The sequence below is a fragment of the Oryx dammah genome, unplaced genomic scaffold, assembly GCF_014754425.2.
Source record: "Oryx dammah isolate SB20612 unplaced genomic scaffold, SCBI_Odam_1.1 HiC_scaffold_14, whole genome shotgun sequence".
NCBI lineage: Eukaryota > Metazoa > Chordata > Mammalia > Artiodactyla > Bovidae > Oryx > Oryx dammah.
In genome coordinates, this window is record NW_024070198.1 from 33481476 (window position 1) to 33498502 (window position 17027).

General features: G+C 38.6%; 1 protein-coding gene across 1 annotated transcript in view; it reads right to left on the bottom strand.

Moving 5' to 3' along the window:
• Positions 1-15530, bottom strand: part of CCDC186 (coiled-coil domain containing 186) — a 42854-nt gene extending 27324 nt beyond the window's left edge. The window contains exons 1-3 of the mRNA XM_040255039.1: positions 15309-15530; positions 5494-6180; positions 258-384 (exon numbers count right to left, since the gene is read on the bottom strand). Coding sequence (XP_040110973.1) covers positions 258-384; positions 5494-6119 — 753 coding nt within the window. The 5' untranslated portion in view covers positions 6120-6180; positions 15309-15530. The remainder of the gene's footprint in view (positions 1-257; positions 385-5493; positions 6181-15308) is intronic.
• Positions 15531-17027: the final 1497 nt, after the last annotated feature.

The following is a 17027-nucleotide window of genomic DNA, read 5'->3' on the forward strand; positions in this document are numbered from 1 at the left end:
TTTGACTTCCAAACAAACTGTCTTTCCTTCTCAGATATCTATTAAACATAGAATACTGCCACACATATCATATAAAAATATTAATTTACATAAAACAGAAAGATAAGGCTAGAATTCCCATTTCATAAAAGAGAATGCTTCACACACCAAGCAATCTTCTGCATTTAAAGTATGATTTAATTTACAGAACTTCAATTTATATACAAATTTTCAGGAATGTATTTAAGAACAGACTTCCAAGACTTTTGTCTTTTTACCTGTTTAATTGTGTTCATATGCTGTTTCTCTGTTTCTGTTCTTTTTTTAAGTTCTTCTCTTAAATTGTCTTTTTCTGAACAAATGTCTAAGATGAGTTCCTGATGCTTCTTATTTTCTTTAATTAACCTAAATATAAAAAGGCCAGTAAAAGTAAAACATAATTGAAAATGTGGAAAATAATCTGTTTGCAGACTGAGGTGGAGATACTTATGATTAATAAACAAATATTTCCAAGTAATTCTTTTGTAATGATATATTCTACTTTTCTTGGGCTCCAAAATCACTGCAGATGGTGACTGCGGCCAAGAAATTTGAAAGACACTTGCTCCTTGGAAGAAAAGCTATGACAAACCTAGACAGCCTATTAAAAAGCAGAGATATCACTTTGCTGACAAAGGTCCATCTAGTCAAAGCCATGGTTTTTCCAGTAGTCATGTATGGATGTGAGAGTCAGACCATAAAGAAGGCTGAGCACCAAAAATTGATGCTTTCAAACTGTGCTGCTGGAGAAGACTCTTGACAGTCCCTTGGAGAGCAAGGAGATTAAACCAATCAATCGTAATCAACCCTGAATATTCATTCGAAGGACTGATGATGAAGCTCCAATACTTTGGCCACCTGATGTGAACAGCCGACTCACTGGAAAAGACCCTGACGCTAGGAAAGACTGAAGGCAGGAGAAGGGGGTGACAGAGGATGAGATGGTTGGATGGCATCATCAACTCGACGGACATGAGTTTGAGCAAGCTCCAGGAGCTGGTGATGGACAGGGAAGCCTGGCGTGCTGCAGTCCATGGGGTCAAAAGAGTCGGACATGACTGAGTGACTGAACAACATATTATACTTTACAAAACATTCTCTGGCAAACAGGCTATTACCTTTTTTCTAGAAATCTGTATGTTTCAAATTAAGTGAAATGTAAGCAGATAAAGAACACCACACTCTTTTATGTCTTAAGGCATATGAATTATGTGCTCCATCCCTTGGGAACTGGATTCCCTTCAAATCAGTCAGGGTCAATCAGATACAACGTTTCCCCTCCAAGCACCTGTCTGGAGACAGACACTTTTGGAAGCCACTACTGTGGAAAGTATTGCTATAGCCTTTCTAGGAGTAGAGGCAGGGTTGCTGCTAAACATCCTATAATACAGGACAGCCCACCGCCAGCAAAAAATGATCTGCCCCCATATGTCAATAATGCTGAGATGAAAAAATTTCACTTTAGATTTTAATGATATTCTAATTCTTGGGCTTTCCTGGTGGCTTAGAGGGTAAAGCGTCTGGCTGCAACGCAGGAGACCCAGGTTTGATCCCTGAGTCGGGAAGATCCTCCCCTGGAGAAGGAAATGGCAACCCACTCCAGTACTCTCGCCTGGAAAATCCCATGGATGGAGGAACCTGGGAGGTTGCAGTCCATCGGGTTGCAAAGAGTTGGCCACGACTAAATTAGATACCATTAGATATTAAATTAGAATAGAATTAGAATTCTAATAATATTCTAACTTAATATCTATGATATTCTAATTTAATATCTAATGGTATTCTAATTACAGAAGTAGTCAATGTAAAATAATGAAGTTTAAGCAGAAATTTCATTTTGAGTTATCTAAAAAATATAAATAAAACCTTAAAAATTACCCATAAAAGTACTTAGAACTATAAAATAAGATATCTAGGAGGGTTAACAGCTAATATTTTAGGATTACTAACAACAGCAATAGCTATTATTTAACATTTATGGCACAATTACTATGTATTATTTAATATTCAGGTCTATAAATTCATAAGTCTATAAAATCATTATTTTATGCTTTATGAATTTGAAAAACCAAAAATGAAGCCTAGAACTTATTCCAGGTCATATAGTTAGTAAGTGGAGAAGGAAATGGCAACCCACTCCAGTACTCTTGCCTGGAGAATCCCATGGACAGAGGAGCCTAGTGGGCTACAACCCATGGGGTCGCAAAGAGTTGGACAAGACTGAGCAACTAACACACAGAGTTAGTAAGTGGGTGAAGATTAGATTTGGACCCAGGTCTAAATCCTTGCCATCTTCTACTCTGAAGATCCCTCAATCCCTCATACTCAACAAATGCTGACTGAGTACCTACTATGTACCTATACTAGTCTATATTTTGGGGGAATTATGAATTATGTGCTCCATCCCTTCGGAACTGAATTCCCTTCAAATCAGTGAGGGTCAATCAGGCACAATGTTTCCCCTCCAAGTGCCTGTCTGGAGACAGACACTTTTGGAAGCCACCCACTACTGTGGAAAGTATTGCTCTAGCCTTTCTATGCATAGAGGCAGGGTTGCTGCTAAACATCCTACTTTTTTAAAGTCAGTGAACTGTCGCTGCACTCATGATGCTCACATTCTAAGAGAGAAATTAAACAATAAATAGATATATAATGAAATGCCAAGTTGTGATTAAGTTCTATTAAGAAAACTAATAAAATGGCAAGAGGACAGGGAAAATGACTTGAACTCTGACTTTACTTCAGGTAATGAGGACAGACCTCTCTCACAGTACAGGAATGCAGTGAGGAGGAACGTTGCGAAAATGTTTGGGAACAGAAAACTGTGTAGCATACAAGCTTCTTCAAGCCTTTTCTGGCCCAGTGATTTTTTAACTCAGATTATATGACAAAGACAAACACTCAATGTGTTGCAGAAAACAGCTAGAAACACGAGAATCCTGACTACAGTTCATAAAGTAAGCAATTTAGGGAGAGAGAAGTGAAGAAGAGCAAGCCCTGAAATTATTATTCTTATATGCCAAGTGCACATCCTATACACAAATAATTGTTCCTAATTAAAAATCTGGTTGGGACATTGGATAATAATACTGATATCAGAAAACGGGAATGAAAAAAAGGCAGGGGGATGGAGGTATTAAACAAAGCCATTTGCAAATAGATGCATTCATGAAAATTTAAGCCAAAGCAACTAAAAGGTAGTTTTCTTTACAGGAAACTGAATGAAGGCAAAAGAAAAAAGACGAGTTATATTAGAGCTAACCTGAATCATAAAGCATTTTATTTGAAATTTAAAATATTACATGCATAATAAAAATAACTTGGGATTTAAAGTAATAATATTTTAACCCTTTAATGTCTTCAAAACAATCCTATCAGGTAAGCATTGTCCCCTTCATACAGATGAAAAATCTTTGTCTGAGAGAGGCTGACTTAACTAAAAGCTTGCAACTGGCAGTGGGAACCTTCCAACTGAGCTTATTACTCCAGTCTACCACGCTGCCTCTGTCCTGACACGATAGAGCACAAAAGAGGAATTAACTTTCTACTGTATTCCTAATGTTTTTAGTTAAATTTAATAACATGTAACCTGTTCATTTCTGATAAGCACATTTTAAAAATCCACTTAAGCCAGACTAAATGGGTTCAGATTTTAACTTTGTCATTTAGTATCTTGTGACCCTGAGCACGTTAGTTACTTAACTTCTCTATGCTTCAGGTACCTTATCTGTAAGATGGGAATAATAACTGTTCATACCTCATGGAGTTGTTTTGTAAGGATTCCATGCATTAATACATGGAAAGTGCCAGGCACATTAAGTCTTCTGGCTATTATCAAATCTATAACATCTTATAATTTACAAGAGAAATATGAAAGTGGTCAAGACTCAAAATCTAAGGAAAGTAGAAGGAAGTATCAGGAATAGTCTCAAAGGGAAAGTTTAAAAGATTAAAGTATAGATAGCAGGAAATAAGGAAGTTACCCAGAAAAGCAAGAATGGCAGAAAAACTGATGGTTCAAGTATAAAATCATAGTTTTTTTCATAACAGCAGCATTCCAGTAAAGTTATTAGCAGCAGTAGCTGCCATTAGTTTTTAGGCAGTATTAAGAAAGTATCAAGAGATAATCTGGAGTCTCAACAGATACTTGTACACTCATGTTCAAAGCAGTATTATTCACGACAGTCAAAAGGTAGAAGCAACCCAAATGTCCACTGATGGATGGTCAGATAAACTATAAACAACATATATAGAGTGGAGTATTATTCAACCCTACAAAGGAAAGAAACTCTAACACATACTACAGTTTGGATGAACCTTGAGGACATTGGCTAAGTGAAACAAGCCAGTCACAAAAAGGCAAATACTGTACAATTTCATTTACACGAAGTATCAAAAGCAGTCAAACTCTTAAAAGCACAGCATAATGGTGGTTACCAGGTACTAGGCCGGGGGAATAGGGAGTTGTTTGATGGATACAGAGCTTCAAATCCATGAAACACTATGGTGCTGGTTGCACACTCTGTGAATACACTTAATACTACCAAAAAAAAATAGGAAAAAAAGGCTTTGGATGCTGGGATTAAAATTCACTGAATAAACCAATTTCCTCCTCCCCTTTCTCTATACATGCCCCTCCCATTCCAAAAAACTTTTTTTAAGTATCACTTTTTAAAAAAGAGAATCAGTTTATATTAATGAAGGCTAGCAAGTTTTATTTTCCTTTGTAAAGGTTATAAGAGTACCTAAATATATGCATCACTTACACATATAAATATAAAATAAAAACACAGGGTGATATAACACTAGGAAAAGATAAAATGAAATTTAAACTGTTGTTAAAATAGAAATTAATTCCACAAATTGAAGAGAAGTCAGAAATTAACTATGTTATTTACTGAATGATAATATACCAATTCTTCTGTTCTCTAAATTTTAATTTTTTTAACCAATAAATTTACAGTGGGGATTTTAAGAAAAAATTTTTAATTTCACGACTTTTTATGCCTTTTGAATATATCTTAGTTCTGACAATGTAATGCTTTACATTCTTTTAAAACGGAAAAAATTGAGCTGTCTTTACAGACATTTCTAGATCTTTAATGAACTTACACTTTAATAAAATATTTATTCTTTTAAACATATTAGGACTTCTATGTAAAACAAATTTTGAATCATATTCAAAACAGTGCCTTTACAGATATATATATTTCTATATATGCTAACATATTTAACATAGTTATATTATATATAACACTCATAAAAACACTATTTACCTACTATTTCTAAAATACTGAAAGTATCACATCCTAAAAAAAAGTTATATATTAACTAGGCAAACTTGACATTTGCTCAATAACTTAACTCCTTAAGTGCATGGCTCTACTGTGGAAATAAAAGTAAATAAAATGATACTTTAAAGAATTTAATCTTTAATCCCCATGTAAAAAAAACTTGAAAGAATAAAAAACTTACTTTTTTATGGTGTGTTCCTGCTGCAAATACTTGTCTTGCACACACTTTTCAAACATAATTAATGCATTTTCTCCCTTACTCATTCCATTTGGTACTCGGTGTTCTTTTGAAAACTCAGTAGATAAGAGCTCAGATTCTATTTCTTCCAACAAATCCTCTGATGCTGAAACATTCTTTATTTTTGAAATAAGTTTCTTGGTGCAGTCTGTATCGTAAGGACTCTCTGCGTAAGTCTTTTGGTTACCTGCTTCTGTGAATGTAGACGACCTTAATTCCGCCAATATTTGTGTCACTGTTTGTTCTGCTTCACTTGTTTTCAAAACTTGCTGTGTAAAATCTCCACCAGGAAAACTAGTTATTTGTTCAGAATTTTCCGGGCCTGTGTCTGTTTTAGCACAGGAATCCTTACCCCCACCATGATCTGGAATATAATTTTCCTGTGTTTCAGTTTGATTATTGTGTTCATGTAAAGTTTTATCAGAGTTTAATGATGACAGTTTGGACTCATTTTCTAAGCTGCTGCTTTCATCACCAGAAAGAGAGTTGCACGAGTCTTCCTTTGTTTCCGCTGTTTCCTCAGTATTTTGATCGGAGGAAATGGAGGCTGTGTGCTCTGTCTCTGACATAGTGACTGGCGCCGATCCACTGTGTACTTCTTCAAATCTGTTCCTGATCTTCGTCTTACATCTAAGAAAGTCAAAAGACACATTTTTAAAAAGGTTTTTTTTTTAAACCAAGACCCCATATATAGTTGCATACATTTCATGCCGTGGAAAAACTAAGGCTACACATTTTACCAGTAATAATTCTTTAAAATTTCTTTCCTTGGAGGGGAAAAACAAAAAAAGAATAAAACAGCTGATCCAAATGAGTCACCACGGGTCAGGTACCACACAGGTTCACTCTCTTCTCCTTCGATCCAGTCCTACCACTTCACTTCAGCTGCAATTTGGCCCCATAAGATGTTGGGTACAGAATGATACTAATAATGAGAAGATTAGTGCCCAAGAATTGTTTATTAATAGAATTCCTTCAGCTCCACAAGGGGAAAAAAAGACTATGTAAAGAACTTACAACAAACTATTGCAGAAATCAGATAGCAATGAAAACAATAGGCAAGAAATTACAAATCAAGGCAATAAAACAATGTACATTAACAATGGTATTTACTGCAGAAGGAAAACTAGATAATAAAACACAGCTACCAGCAGCCCAGACACCTATAGCTGAGCTGAAAGAAGTCAAGGCGTAAAGGACTCCTGACAGGAATCCATGTTTCACCCTGGAATACAAGAAGTATCACAGTGATTTCCAAACATTCTCGTCAAGAACAATGTTCAGCACAACTCAAATGGACCCCATAAGCATTGCTTCGTTCATAAAAGAAACATTTACAAACCTAATTCAACAATGTTAGAATATATATTTTAAGCTGTTTACGAGGGTTACTAAGCTAGCTATTTTCTGAAAATTAGTCAACTTCAAAAATTATCCTGAGACAGAAAAATATATAACATCCCAACAATCTTAATGAAGAATTCTAAGAAAGGAAAAGAAGACCAGCTTGCCTGTTAAATATCCTGGCATCAACTAATTAGACATTGGCCTTAATACTATAAATTACCTACTTGTACAACGTGTTTCCAAACAACCAAACAAATTATCATTATTATCTTGCTGCGTGTATGTTACAACTAAGACAAAGTCCACACTAGCAATAAAAGTTTGGTTTAGGCAATACAAATAAATGCAGTAAGTTAATAAAAACTCTTATGAGTAAGGTGTATTCCAAATCAAGGACAAAGTAAAATAATTCTCAAACAGGGACATTAGCCACTATGTGGCTTCCTCATTTGGAAGGAAGCCACTACCTTCCTCAAAATAACTAATTTTAACATACAACTTATGAATGTGTTGCTGCTGAATTTGAAATCTTAATTTGGAAATCAATCTAAAAAGTGCTTTCAAACATCATAACTAGTCATAACTAGTCAATGTTATGTGATATCTACTGAAGTTGAACTCAGAGCTGACCAAATGTAATGGGCAGAAGATAAAGAATCTATTTAAAAGAGAATGAGTCTGTGAAGGCATTATGACTCTCCAGCATAGGCTGACCAAGTCAGAAGAAACTTTCCTTTGCTAACTCTGTGGCTCTTGTCTGTGTGCCCTGCTTTGTCGGCAGAAAAGCATCACGCAAACAATGGTTATCTTCTTACCCAGCTCCCACATTCCCCAGGGTTCAGTCCACAGCTTTATTTTCCCTGCTAGAATTCATCCAGCATGATTACTGAAACCACAGACTCATAGTTGAGGCCCACCTGGTTTTCATTCCTGTGCTCTTGAATTATAGATAACAAATTACCTCTTTGTTTTCACTCTACCTCTACATCTATAATAATCTCACACGAATAGTGGCATTTCCAATGGCTCAATTCAAAAAATGGCTAAACCCAGAATCACAACAATAGCTTCTAAGGTTGAGAACCCCTAATCTTTTATTTCTGTCAATGCTATCATTTTTCTTAGTCATGACTCTTTCTTTCCTTCAGCCTCATATTCTTTTACTGATTTCATGTTTCTTGCAACTATACCCTCATTTCTACTGTCACTGGCCCCCTACCTGCAACTCAGCCCAGGCCTGATAACTTCCTATCTGGAACACTTGAATTGTTGGCTTCTCAATCTCACTCCATCCTTCCTCCAGTTCTCGTTCCTGAAAGTCCAAGTCAGGGAGCAAGGAGGCTAATATAAGGGCAGAGGACCTGAGACAGCACCAGGTAAGTGTCATCCAATCCAGAGAAGGTGTTAAGTGTACACTACATTGGCTCTGCCACAGAGGAACAGGAGCTGCCCTACAAAGTGAATCCTTGGTGGCCCAAGGGTCAAGGGAGTTACAAAACTGCCCCTTCTCCCCCAAATACCACACATACCACCTCCAGAGAGATCACCATCAAACACAACCACATGAATCAGAGTAAAGGCAGAGCTACTGCTTCCCTCTTTCGAGTTTCAGATGGTGAGAACTCTGCCTCCACTGGCTGGTATTCCCCCAACTCTGAAAGGGCTAGTTAAGCGGAAGGAGAGGGGACAAATTTTAGAGCCAAATTACATCTCTTCTTTAATCCAAGCAGCTGGGAACTAACAGTTTCAACATTTCTTCATAGAGAAGAAAGCGTTTATGATTAACATGTTTTTGTTGCCTGCTTTTGTAAGCAAGTGAAACCTGTCTTAATTCCTGGAATAAGTTTTTTCTAGTAATCACAAGTGGCAGAAGAGTTTTGACCCAAACCAAGACATTATTAAAGGACTGTACCTCAGAGGGAAGCGGAGGGGATGTGAGCATTTCATGTTTATACCTCAGAGTTTCAACTGTACTATTTTTTCAATCTTATCTCTCTACACAATCTTAAAATCCTAGTACTTCACTATAGTACCTCACCAGCCCTTGACCAGACTACTCTAGATTCCCCCAAACAATGTGCGCATTAAAATCTCCACGGCTTTGCTCTCATCTAGGTCTGCCCTTCAGTCTAGCGGCAGTAGTTTAGCCCCTAAGTTGTGTCCAATTCTTGTGACCCCATGGACTGTAGCCCACCAAGCTCCTTTGTCCATGGGATTCTCCAGGCAAGAATTCTAGGGCCTGTTGCTACTTCCTTCTCCAGGGGATCTTTCCCACCCAGGGCTTGAACCACTTCTCCTGCACTGCAGGAGGATTTTTTTACTGCTAAGCTACCAAGGAAAGCCCTCCCTTCAGTCTATCCAGAGCCTAATTATACTTAAAGGACAGACCCTAAGGTCATGTCTCCTCCAAATTTTCCCTAATGGCAAGCAGAAAAAAAACCCCCTCTCATGTAAATGGAAACATACTGTACTTATACCCATCAGGTACACAATCATAGCCTTCCTTGTGACTTTCTCAACAGCCTTTTAAAAGATCTCTGTACTCGCAAGGAAGAGGAACCTCACTCTGAACTGAATCAAACTTCTTAAACCCCAAGCAATATAACAGTAACAGTAAATAGATAAACAAATCCAACAAATATATTCTCTACTACATTTACAGTCATTCTTGCAAATGCTGTTCAATGGTTATCAGTGAGGGTGGGACTGAGTTTACACAATGAGCTGGGGGTGCTGAAGGCATTTAGAGGGTGGAAACCAGGCTGTAAGAAGACTTGCTATGTGCAAGACAGCACAGAACAACAAAAATATCTCATTCTGCTGGCTCTTCATCTAGGTAATAAATGAACAGACACACACCTATTGCTATAAATACCTCAGCTTAGATTCTGTTTTACATATCATCCTTCTGCAAATTAAAAAAGGCTGTAGCTCAGACAGTAAAGAAGCTGCCTGCGATGCAGGAGACCAGGGTTCAATCCCTGGGTCAGGAAGATCGCCTGGAGAAGGAAACAGCAACCCACTCCGATATTCTTGCCTGGAGAATTCTATGGACAGAGGAGCCTGGCAGGCTACAATACACGCAGTCACAGAGCCAGACACAACTAAGCGACTAACACAAACATAGTTCACCGTCAAAAGGCAAGTACTTTTTATATTTTCTCAGTAATATGCCCATGATCTTTGGAAAAACTATCCATATAAACTGGCATCTGATAAGCACTTAGTCTGTAAACTCAGTTTTCTGATGTTCAAATGAATACTGATCAGAGGCAAAAGGAAAGGCGTTAAAGAAGATTTGTGTGTCTATATGTAAAAAGCCATCACCAAGAGTAAGTAACTACACAAGAATGATGCAGGGAGGGGCCGCCATCATGTGCTTGACTGTCTGCAACCAAGCAGGGGAAAAACAGTCAGCTGAGTCCTCCTGTGGGCCTCCAGCTGGCAATGCTGATGCAGGCCCATTTGGCTACTGTACAAATTTTTTCTTCGGAGTGGGGGTAAAGGAGTAGAAGTCATTAAAGCTACCAGCGATGGAACAGCCTAGAAGTATATTAAAGGGGTAGGATGCAAAACTATACATTTGTATATAAGATTGCTTTAGTTAAGAAGTGCTTGTATAAATCAAATTCACACTCATATATAGACAAAGTGACTACAATTATTAATTACAATCTCTATTGCTGAGGTAAGAAAAAACACAGGTTATTTGACTTTTTAGCAATTCTTACTCATTAGGGGAAGACACTATATTTAAATTTAGCCAAGTCACAAAATTCCTCTTAATTCAAGGACTTTTTTTTTCCCACCAGGGTTGTCTCTGCTTCTGACACAGTACTACAGGACCAATTCGCACTTCAAAACTGTTTCAGCAGCGTGAGAAGTGGTTTCGCTCTTACTGGAGCTCATCAGCTATAGGCAACTGGTCAAGAAACACTCTTCACTTGCCTTTAAGCCAACCATTATCCACCATAGATTTTATTTAAGAACCAGCAACTGTACAAAATTATTTCTATATAAGAACCTTATAAACAAAAACTCTGTTTATAACAACTTTTAATACTATTTCTTGTTTGCCAGTAATTAGCAGTATAAACAAACAACAAAAGAATTTAAGCTTATTCAATAAACGCAAATACAAACTAATCCAAAGTCACAGACATTTGGTACTAGATTATCAAACATACAACCTCATACAAAAGTGCCAAACCAGAAATACATTTCTAAACTAAATATTAATTCATTTATTCACCACATATGTATTGAATATGTATTATGTTCAGCACTGTCTTACGTGTTGGGAACAAAGCAGTGAATAAAACAGATATCTTTCTGGAATTTACTTTCTGGTGTAATGAACCAACACAAAAAATCTGTGTTAAATCTTTTACTCTTTGTTTACAGTATTTTAACTGGAAGGTCAGCCTTCCATGAGAAGCTGTATAAGAAACATATGAGTGTTTAACTCCAACAGAAACATGTGACTCAGTTCAGCATAAATGTTATCTATAACAAACTACAAATTTTAAACTTACAAATTGTACCATTTGAGTCTCAAATAATACCAGCTGTAGCTTCTCAAGTAATGTACATTAAGATAAGCAAGTTGAGCTTGTGATGGCACTCCTGTTCTTCAATATAATAGTTTACTGTCCTTTGAAAAAAAAAGTAAGTACATCCAAAGGCCTTTTACACATTCCTCAAATACACTTTGAAAACAGAATAAACAAAATGATAACTTATCTTTCTGACCAGTTCTAATAATGTTCTAATAAAACAATTAAAATCAGAAGCAATCAAAATCATCATCCTCAGTCCAACATAAACTGATCACAACCCCCAAGTGTCTGATTTTTGATAGACATGAACTACAAAATATAAATACTTTCCTGGATAAAGTTTTAAAACAGAATAATGAACAGAAAAGAACCCATACAAGAGACATAAAACTTCGTTTCACGTAATGAAAATATCTGACACTGAAGTTTATACATGGCGAATCAAATTCTACTCTTAAAAGATTAAAACCTGAGCTGGTTATTTCAAAGAACTCTAGACTAGTTCTATCAAAAGGAAGATTTATTTGTAAAGTAATCACACTGTAAATGAGCTTTTTGGTAAAATTCAACTTTAATATACTGCGTTTCCTTTTTGTGAAACACATCACTAGCTCTTTGTCCATTAGTTTAAAAAGTATCATCTGAGGCCAAGGTCAATTATCCCTGTAGGGGTTTGTTTAGCTTTGCACCCAAGGTCAGGGCATTCAGAATTTTACAGTATGTATACTATAACACACACAGGAAAAGATGGTGAAAAGACTCAGGGCAATAGATGCAGCAGGACACTCAACCCCACAAACAGTACGAAAACCTGTGATATGATAACAAGAGAAATTACAGTCCATCAAGACTCCAGGAAAAAGAAGGGAAGTAGCCACATCATATACCACGTTACTAGTTATATGTCATATTATCAGTTTGGTATTTTAGATCCATGGCATTTTATATATCTCTTACAGTAGCTTTTAAATCAGAAAAGTTATTAGCATAGAAATCTCATTTTGAAGCTCCTTGTATAGAGCTCACCAAAAATACTTCAATGACTCTAAGAAAACACGAAAAGATTTTCAGCTAATTTCCGCCTCAAAAACCTAAAAACTAAAAAAAAAAAAAAACAAACAAACAGGGGAGCAGGACTGACCTACAGTTTGTCCTTTTCAAAATGGGACTAGCTAATAACCTAAAAAATTGTTTAAAAAGGTAAGTTTTAAGTCTGCCTTATATTAAGAAGTTCTGGTTAATGTTTATATTTTGAAGCCAGCTTTGGCCTGGGCTTGGTTAATTTGGTACAATGCAGTTTACCAAAAAATTAAATTATTAGCTATGACATGATCATCTCTGAAGTAGGTGAACAGTTCGTGTTTCTTAATGACAGGCAACTATACTCACAATCCAATCGATACTTTGCTGGGTTTGATTTCTACTTTCTGTCTATTGCCCCTTCACGCCAGTACTTTTTCTTTTGTTTACTTCTTAGCCCAGACAGATTTTTAAAATCTCAGTAGCTGAGAAATAAAGTTCAAAAGTGGCTTCTGAAATAATATGATAAGATTACAGGGTCACTCCCAAATTTAAATTATCTATGCTCCCATCCTAAAGGAAATCAGTCCTGAATATTCATTGGAAGGACTGATGCTGAAGCTCAAATTCCAATACTTTGGCCACCTGATGCAAAGAACTGACTCATTTGCAAAGACCCTGATGCTGGGAAAGATTGAGGACAGGAGGAGAAGGGGACGACAGAGGACAAGATGGTTGGATGGCATCACCGACTCAATGGAGATGAGTTTGAGTAAGCTCAGGTAGTTAGTGATGGACAGGGAAGCCTGGAGTGCTGCAGTTCATGGGGTCGCAAGAAGTCAGACACGACTGAGCGACTGAACTGAACTGATGCTCCCAAGGTTGCCCCGAAATGACTCTGAACATAATATTCCCAACACAGTAAGCCCAGTGACATGTTTATAAGAAATTCAAGAATCAGCTTTAATTATTTAAAACTAGAGATAAGAGGCAAAAGAAAAATCCAAACTTTGTGAAAGAAACATAACTTCAAGTTAAAGAGTCTTTAACTAGTACAGATTATTAGTCATTCTTCAAAGGAAAAGATGATTTTACTAAATCTTTAAATAAAGGCTGCATCAACCTATCATCTCTCCTAAAGAGCAGACTTCCAGGAAGTTAGCATGTATTTGTAAATAGATGGTTTTAAATAGAATATACTAAGCAATCCTCATTAGCTATGCTGTCACTGAATAGCATCAAAGAACTCTTTAGTTTATGGTTGAAGGGACTAAAAGGTAAAAGGTCGGTTATTGTGCTCCACCACTCCTCTCTTGTTAGCAATAAACAAGACTCTGAAATACCAATGATACGCTATGGAATCTCCACTGTTTAAAGGAAACTCTGAATTTATATGCAGGTATCATGAATAAGAAAAGGTCTTAAAAAGAATAAAACCAATATAAATGTAAGCCAGGCATTTCCAGGTAGAATCTTTAGTGATTATACATGCCCACCTATTACAATGTAACAAGGGGTTTTAATTCTTTATACTGCAAAGTTTGTGAATCACTCAATATCTTCCACTGAATTTAAAATAATAGGAAAGGACCAAAAAGGAAGGAAAAAAGAGAAAAAGAAAAACAAAGCCAATCTTCAGTGTTTTTCTATTTGTACAATGATGGATAAGAAATTTGAAAGTAGCTGAAGAGAGAAGATACACAAGCAGATGGTCGATTTTACTATCAACATCTCTCGCACCTTAATCTTTCCCACACTGCAAATATGAAGGTGTAGTTAGCAGTCCGGAAGGCTACACCCACAAGCATACCTAAACACTTACAGTTTTTTGGTGTGTATTTTTGTTTGTTTTTGAGCGACTACCAGCATACCTCTTGAAACACTTTCACTGATTTGCCACATATTGTCCTCAGAAAAACTATCATTTTAGAAGAAATTTAAAAAGGTAGGCACGAAAGGTAGATTACACAGGTACACATAGAGAAAACTGCCAAATGACTGGGGCTGCCCGGCATTACTATACTACATAACTCTCGGAGGTAATAAGATCGTCAAGTCGAAGATAATCCAGATGTTTCAAATCCAGGCCTCTTTCCTCTAAGCAAAATCAAGATGTAAAAACTAGCTAAAGTTCTCCCATGGTTAACAGGCGATCAATAATTATACCTGCACTGTTCCCCAAGATCGCTATGAGGGGACATGCAGAAGGGGGTTTACCATTTTACAGGTTTGACAGACACATAAATTTGAAATCTGATCCTTAGCAACCAAGATTTATCAAATGCCTTGACGTCCTTGGCGGGGGGGGAGGGGGGAGGCAATATAAATACCAAGAACGATTTCGCTCATAACCACGATCCCAAAGAATCGTCTCTAAAATTACTTAAAATCACAGTAATGGAAGTATTTGGAAGAGGGTTTAAAGTCTTAAAAAGTAAACATGAAATACGAACACAGTCAACTTGGAGAGGAAAGGAGAAACAGACGCCAAGTCCACGAGGGGTGGCCGAGCAGGTGGGGCTTAGCTGCTGTTCACACGGGGAGACCCGGCCGGCGGCCTAAGTTCTGCCGCTCTCTAGGGACCTCTCAGGAGGCGCGGCCCCCACGGCCCCCGGCGACCCCTCCGCCGCCTCCTGCCTGGGCGGCCCGGGACTGACGGCCGGGAGGCAGAGAGAGGAGGGAACGCCTCCTCCAAGCGCTCGCCTAACTCCCTCGAGAAGCCAGGCCAGGGAGCCGTCCCGGGACGTACAGGATGGCGCAGGAGGTGGGAAGCCCGCCGTGCCGCCACCGCGACTCCCCAGTCCTCCCCGGGCGCCCCTCTAGGGTACTTACTCCACTGATCCGAGCCTCAGGCCACACCCCTAAAGAAGCCGCTGGAACTACTGCTCAGGGATCAACTTCTCCATAGAGAGGCCCCGCAGACCTGGAAATGCGGGGGCGGTGGGGACAGCGGTGGGAACAGGGCCAACAGCACGCTCCCTCCGCCGCTGCTGCCCCAAGCCCCCGCGGAGCTGACACATCAACAAAGATGGCGGCGACGCCGAAGCCGGCCCGGCTACAGCTGAGGGGGCGGGGCTCCCCGGAGGAGCCAATCAACGAGGCGAAGGCGTCGTGACGCAACGCACCTTGGGCCTGGGGAACCTGTCTGCAGTGGGCGGGGCCGACGCTCCGCGGTCTCCAGCTCGGCGAGCGTCCTGCCCGGGCACTTCGTCTTCGGAGCTCGCCACCCCTTGGCCATCGTGGCGAGCCAGCTGTCCTGCCTCGCTAGACCGGCCCTACCTCTCACGCCCCTCCCCGATCCAAGTAGGTTATTGCTTCCTGTAGGACGCGCTCCCTGGAGCTGATCCCTCTTCACCCTTTGGCGCCTACTCATCTTACTCAGGGACATAAAGAGAATTTTAAATTGTGACCTCCCAGCTCTGATGCGTTAGTCTTGCACCTGACGTGGGCGGAGTCAGCAGGAGCTGCCTACCTGCCCCTCAGACAATTCATCTCTGGGAGAGGCTCTGGGGGTTTCCATAACACCGCATTCATGCCCACCGCTTGGCACCTACTGCCATTGTTTAATAATAAACTGTTGGTGCGTTCCTCCCCAGTACCCGACTGTGAGCCTTGAGCACGGGAAGTGTCATCACCCTAGCACGCAAAGTGAGGTTTGGCACGCCAGTGCTGCTCAATAATTAGCTATATATATATAATAGTGTACTGGGGGGAAAACGTATACTGAATACAGTTGCCTAGTCACGTCCGGAGAAGGTGAGCAGTTTCAGTCTGGAGGTTTTGCAAACCTACTCTGCCCAGTTTAGTGCTGCTCTTGGATTTAAGGCTTCTTATTGCACAACTCATGACTGAAAGAACAAAACCCCCCAAACAAACAAAAAGTCTTCACTTAAAAAGCATTCAACACTGTAACTCTATTCCTCTTTCCAACAGGAAATGGCACCTCCCTCCTTCAGTGAAGATACTGGTTAAAACACATTTTGCAGTTAAAGTGTAACAGTAAAGAAATGACTTTCAAGCAGTAAATTTACCAAACATTCCTGTTGTTTAGTCACTCAGTCACGTCCGACTCTATGATCCCATGGACTGTAGCCCAAGCCCAGCAGCCTTCTCTGTCCATGGGATTTCCCAGCAAGAATACTGGAGTGTTTCACCAGGCATTCCTATTGAGATGTTATTCCAAGGGGAAAAATATAAAAGAAACTTTAAGCTTTTTCAGTATGCTTATTGGCAGTAATATTGACACTGATTTCTGAACTATATTAGTATAAACCATGGATATAATCCTTGGAATCAAGATTTTCAATATTGGAGAAAGGAAATAGAAATATAAAAATCAAAGAAATTAAGTATAAAAACACTGCAATCCTAAATTTGAATTTAGAAACATCAGTATGAATTAGTAAATTTGAAATTAGAAATTTCAGCATGAACTCATGATACATTTCATTTCCATTAAAAAGAAAAAAAAGGCTGTCTACTGAAAAGGCCTAGAATAATGATCAACCCAATGGACACCCCTATTGTCCAATCATCTCTAAATGTAATTTC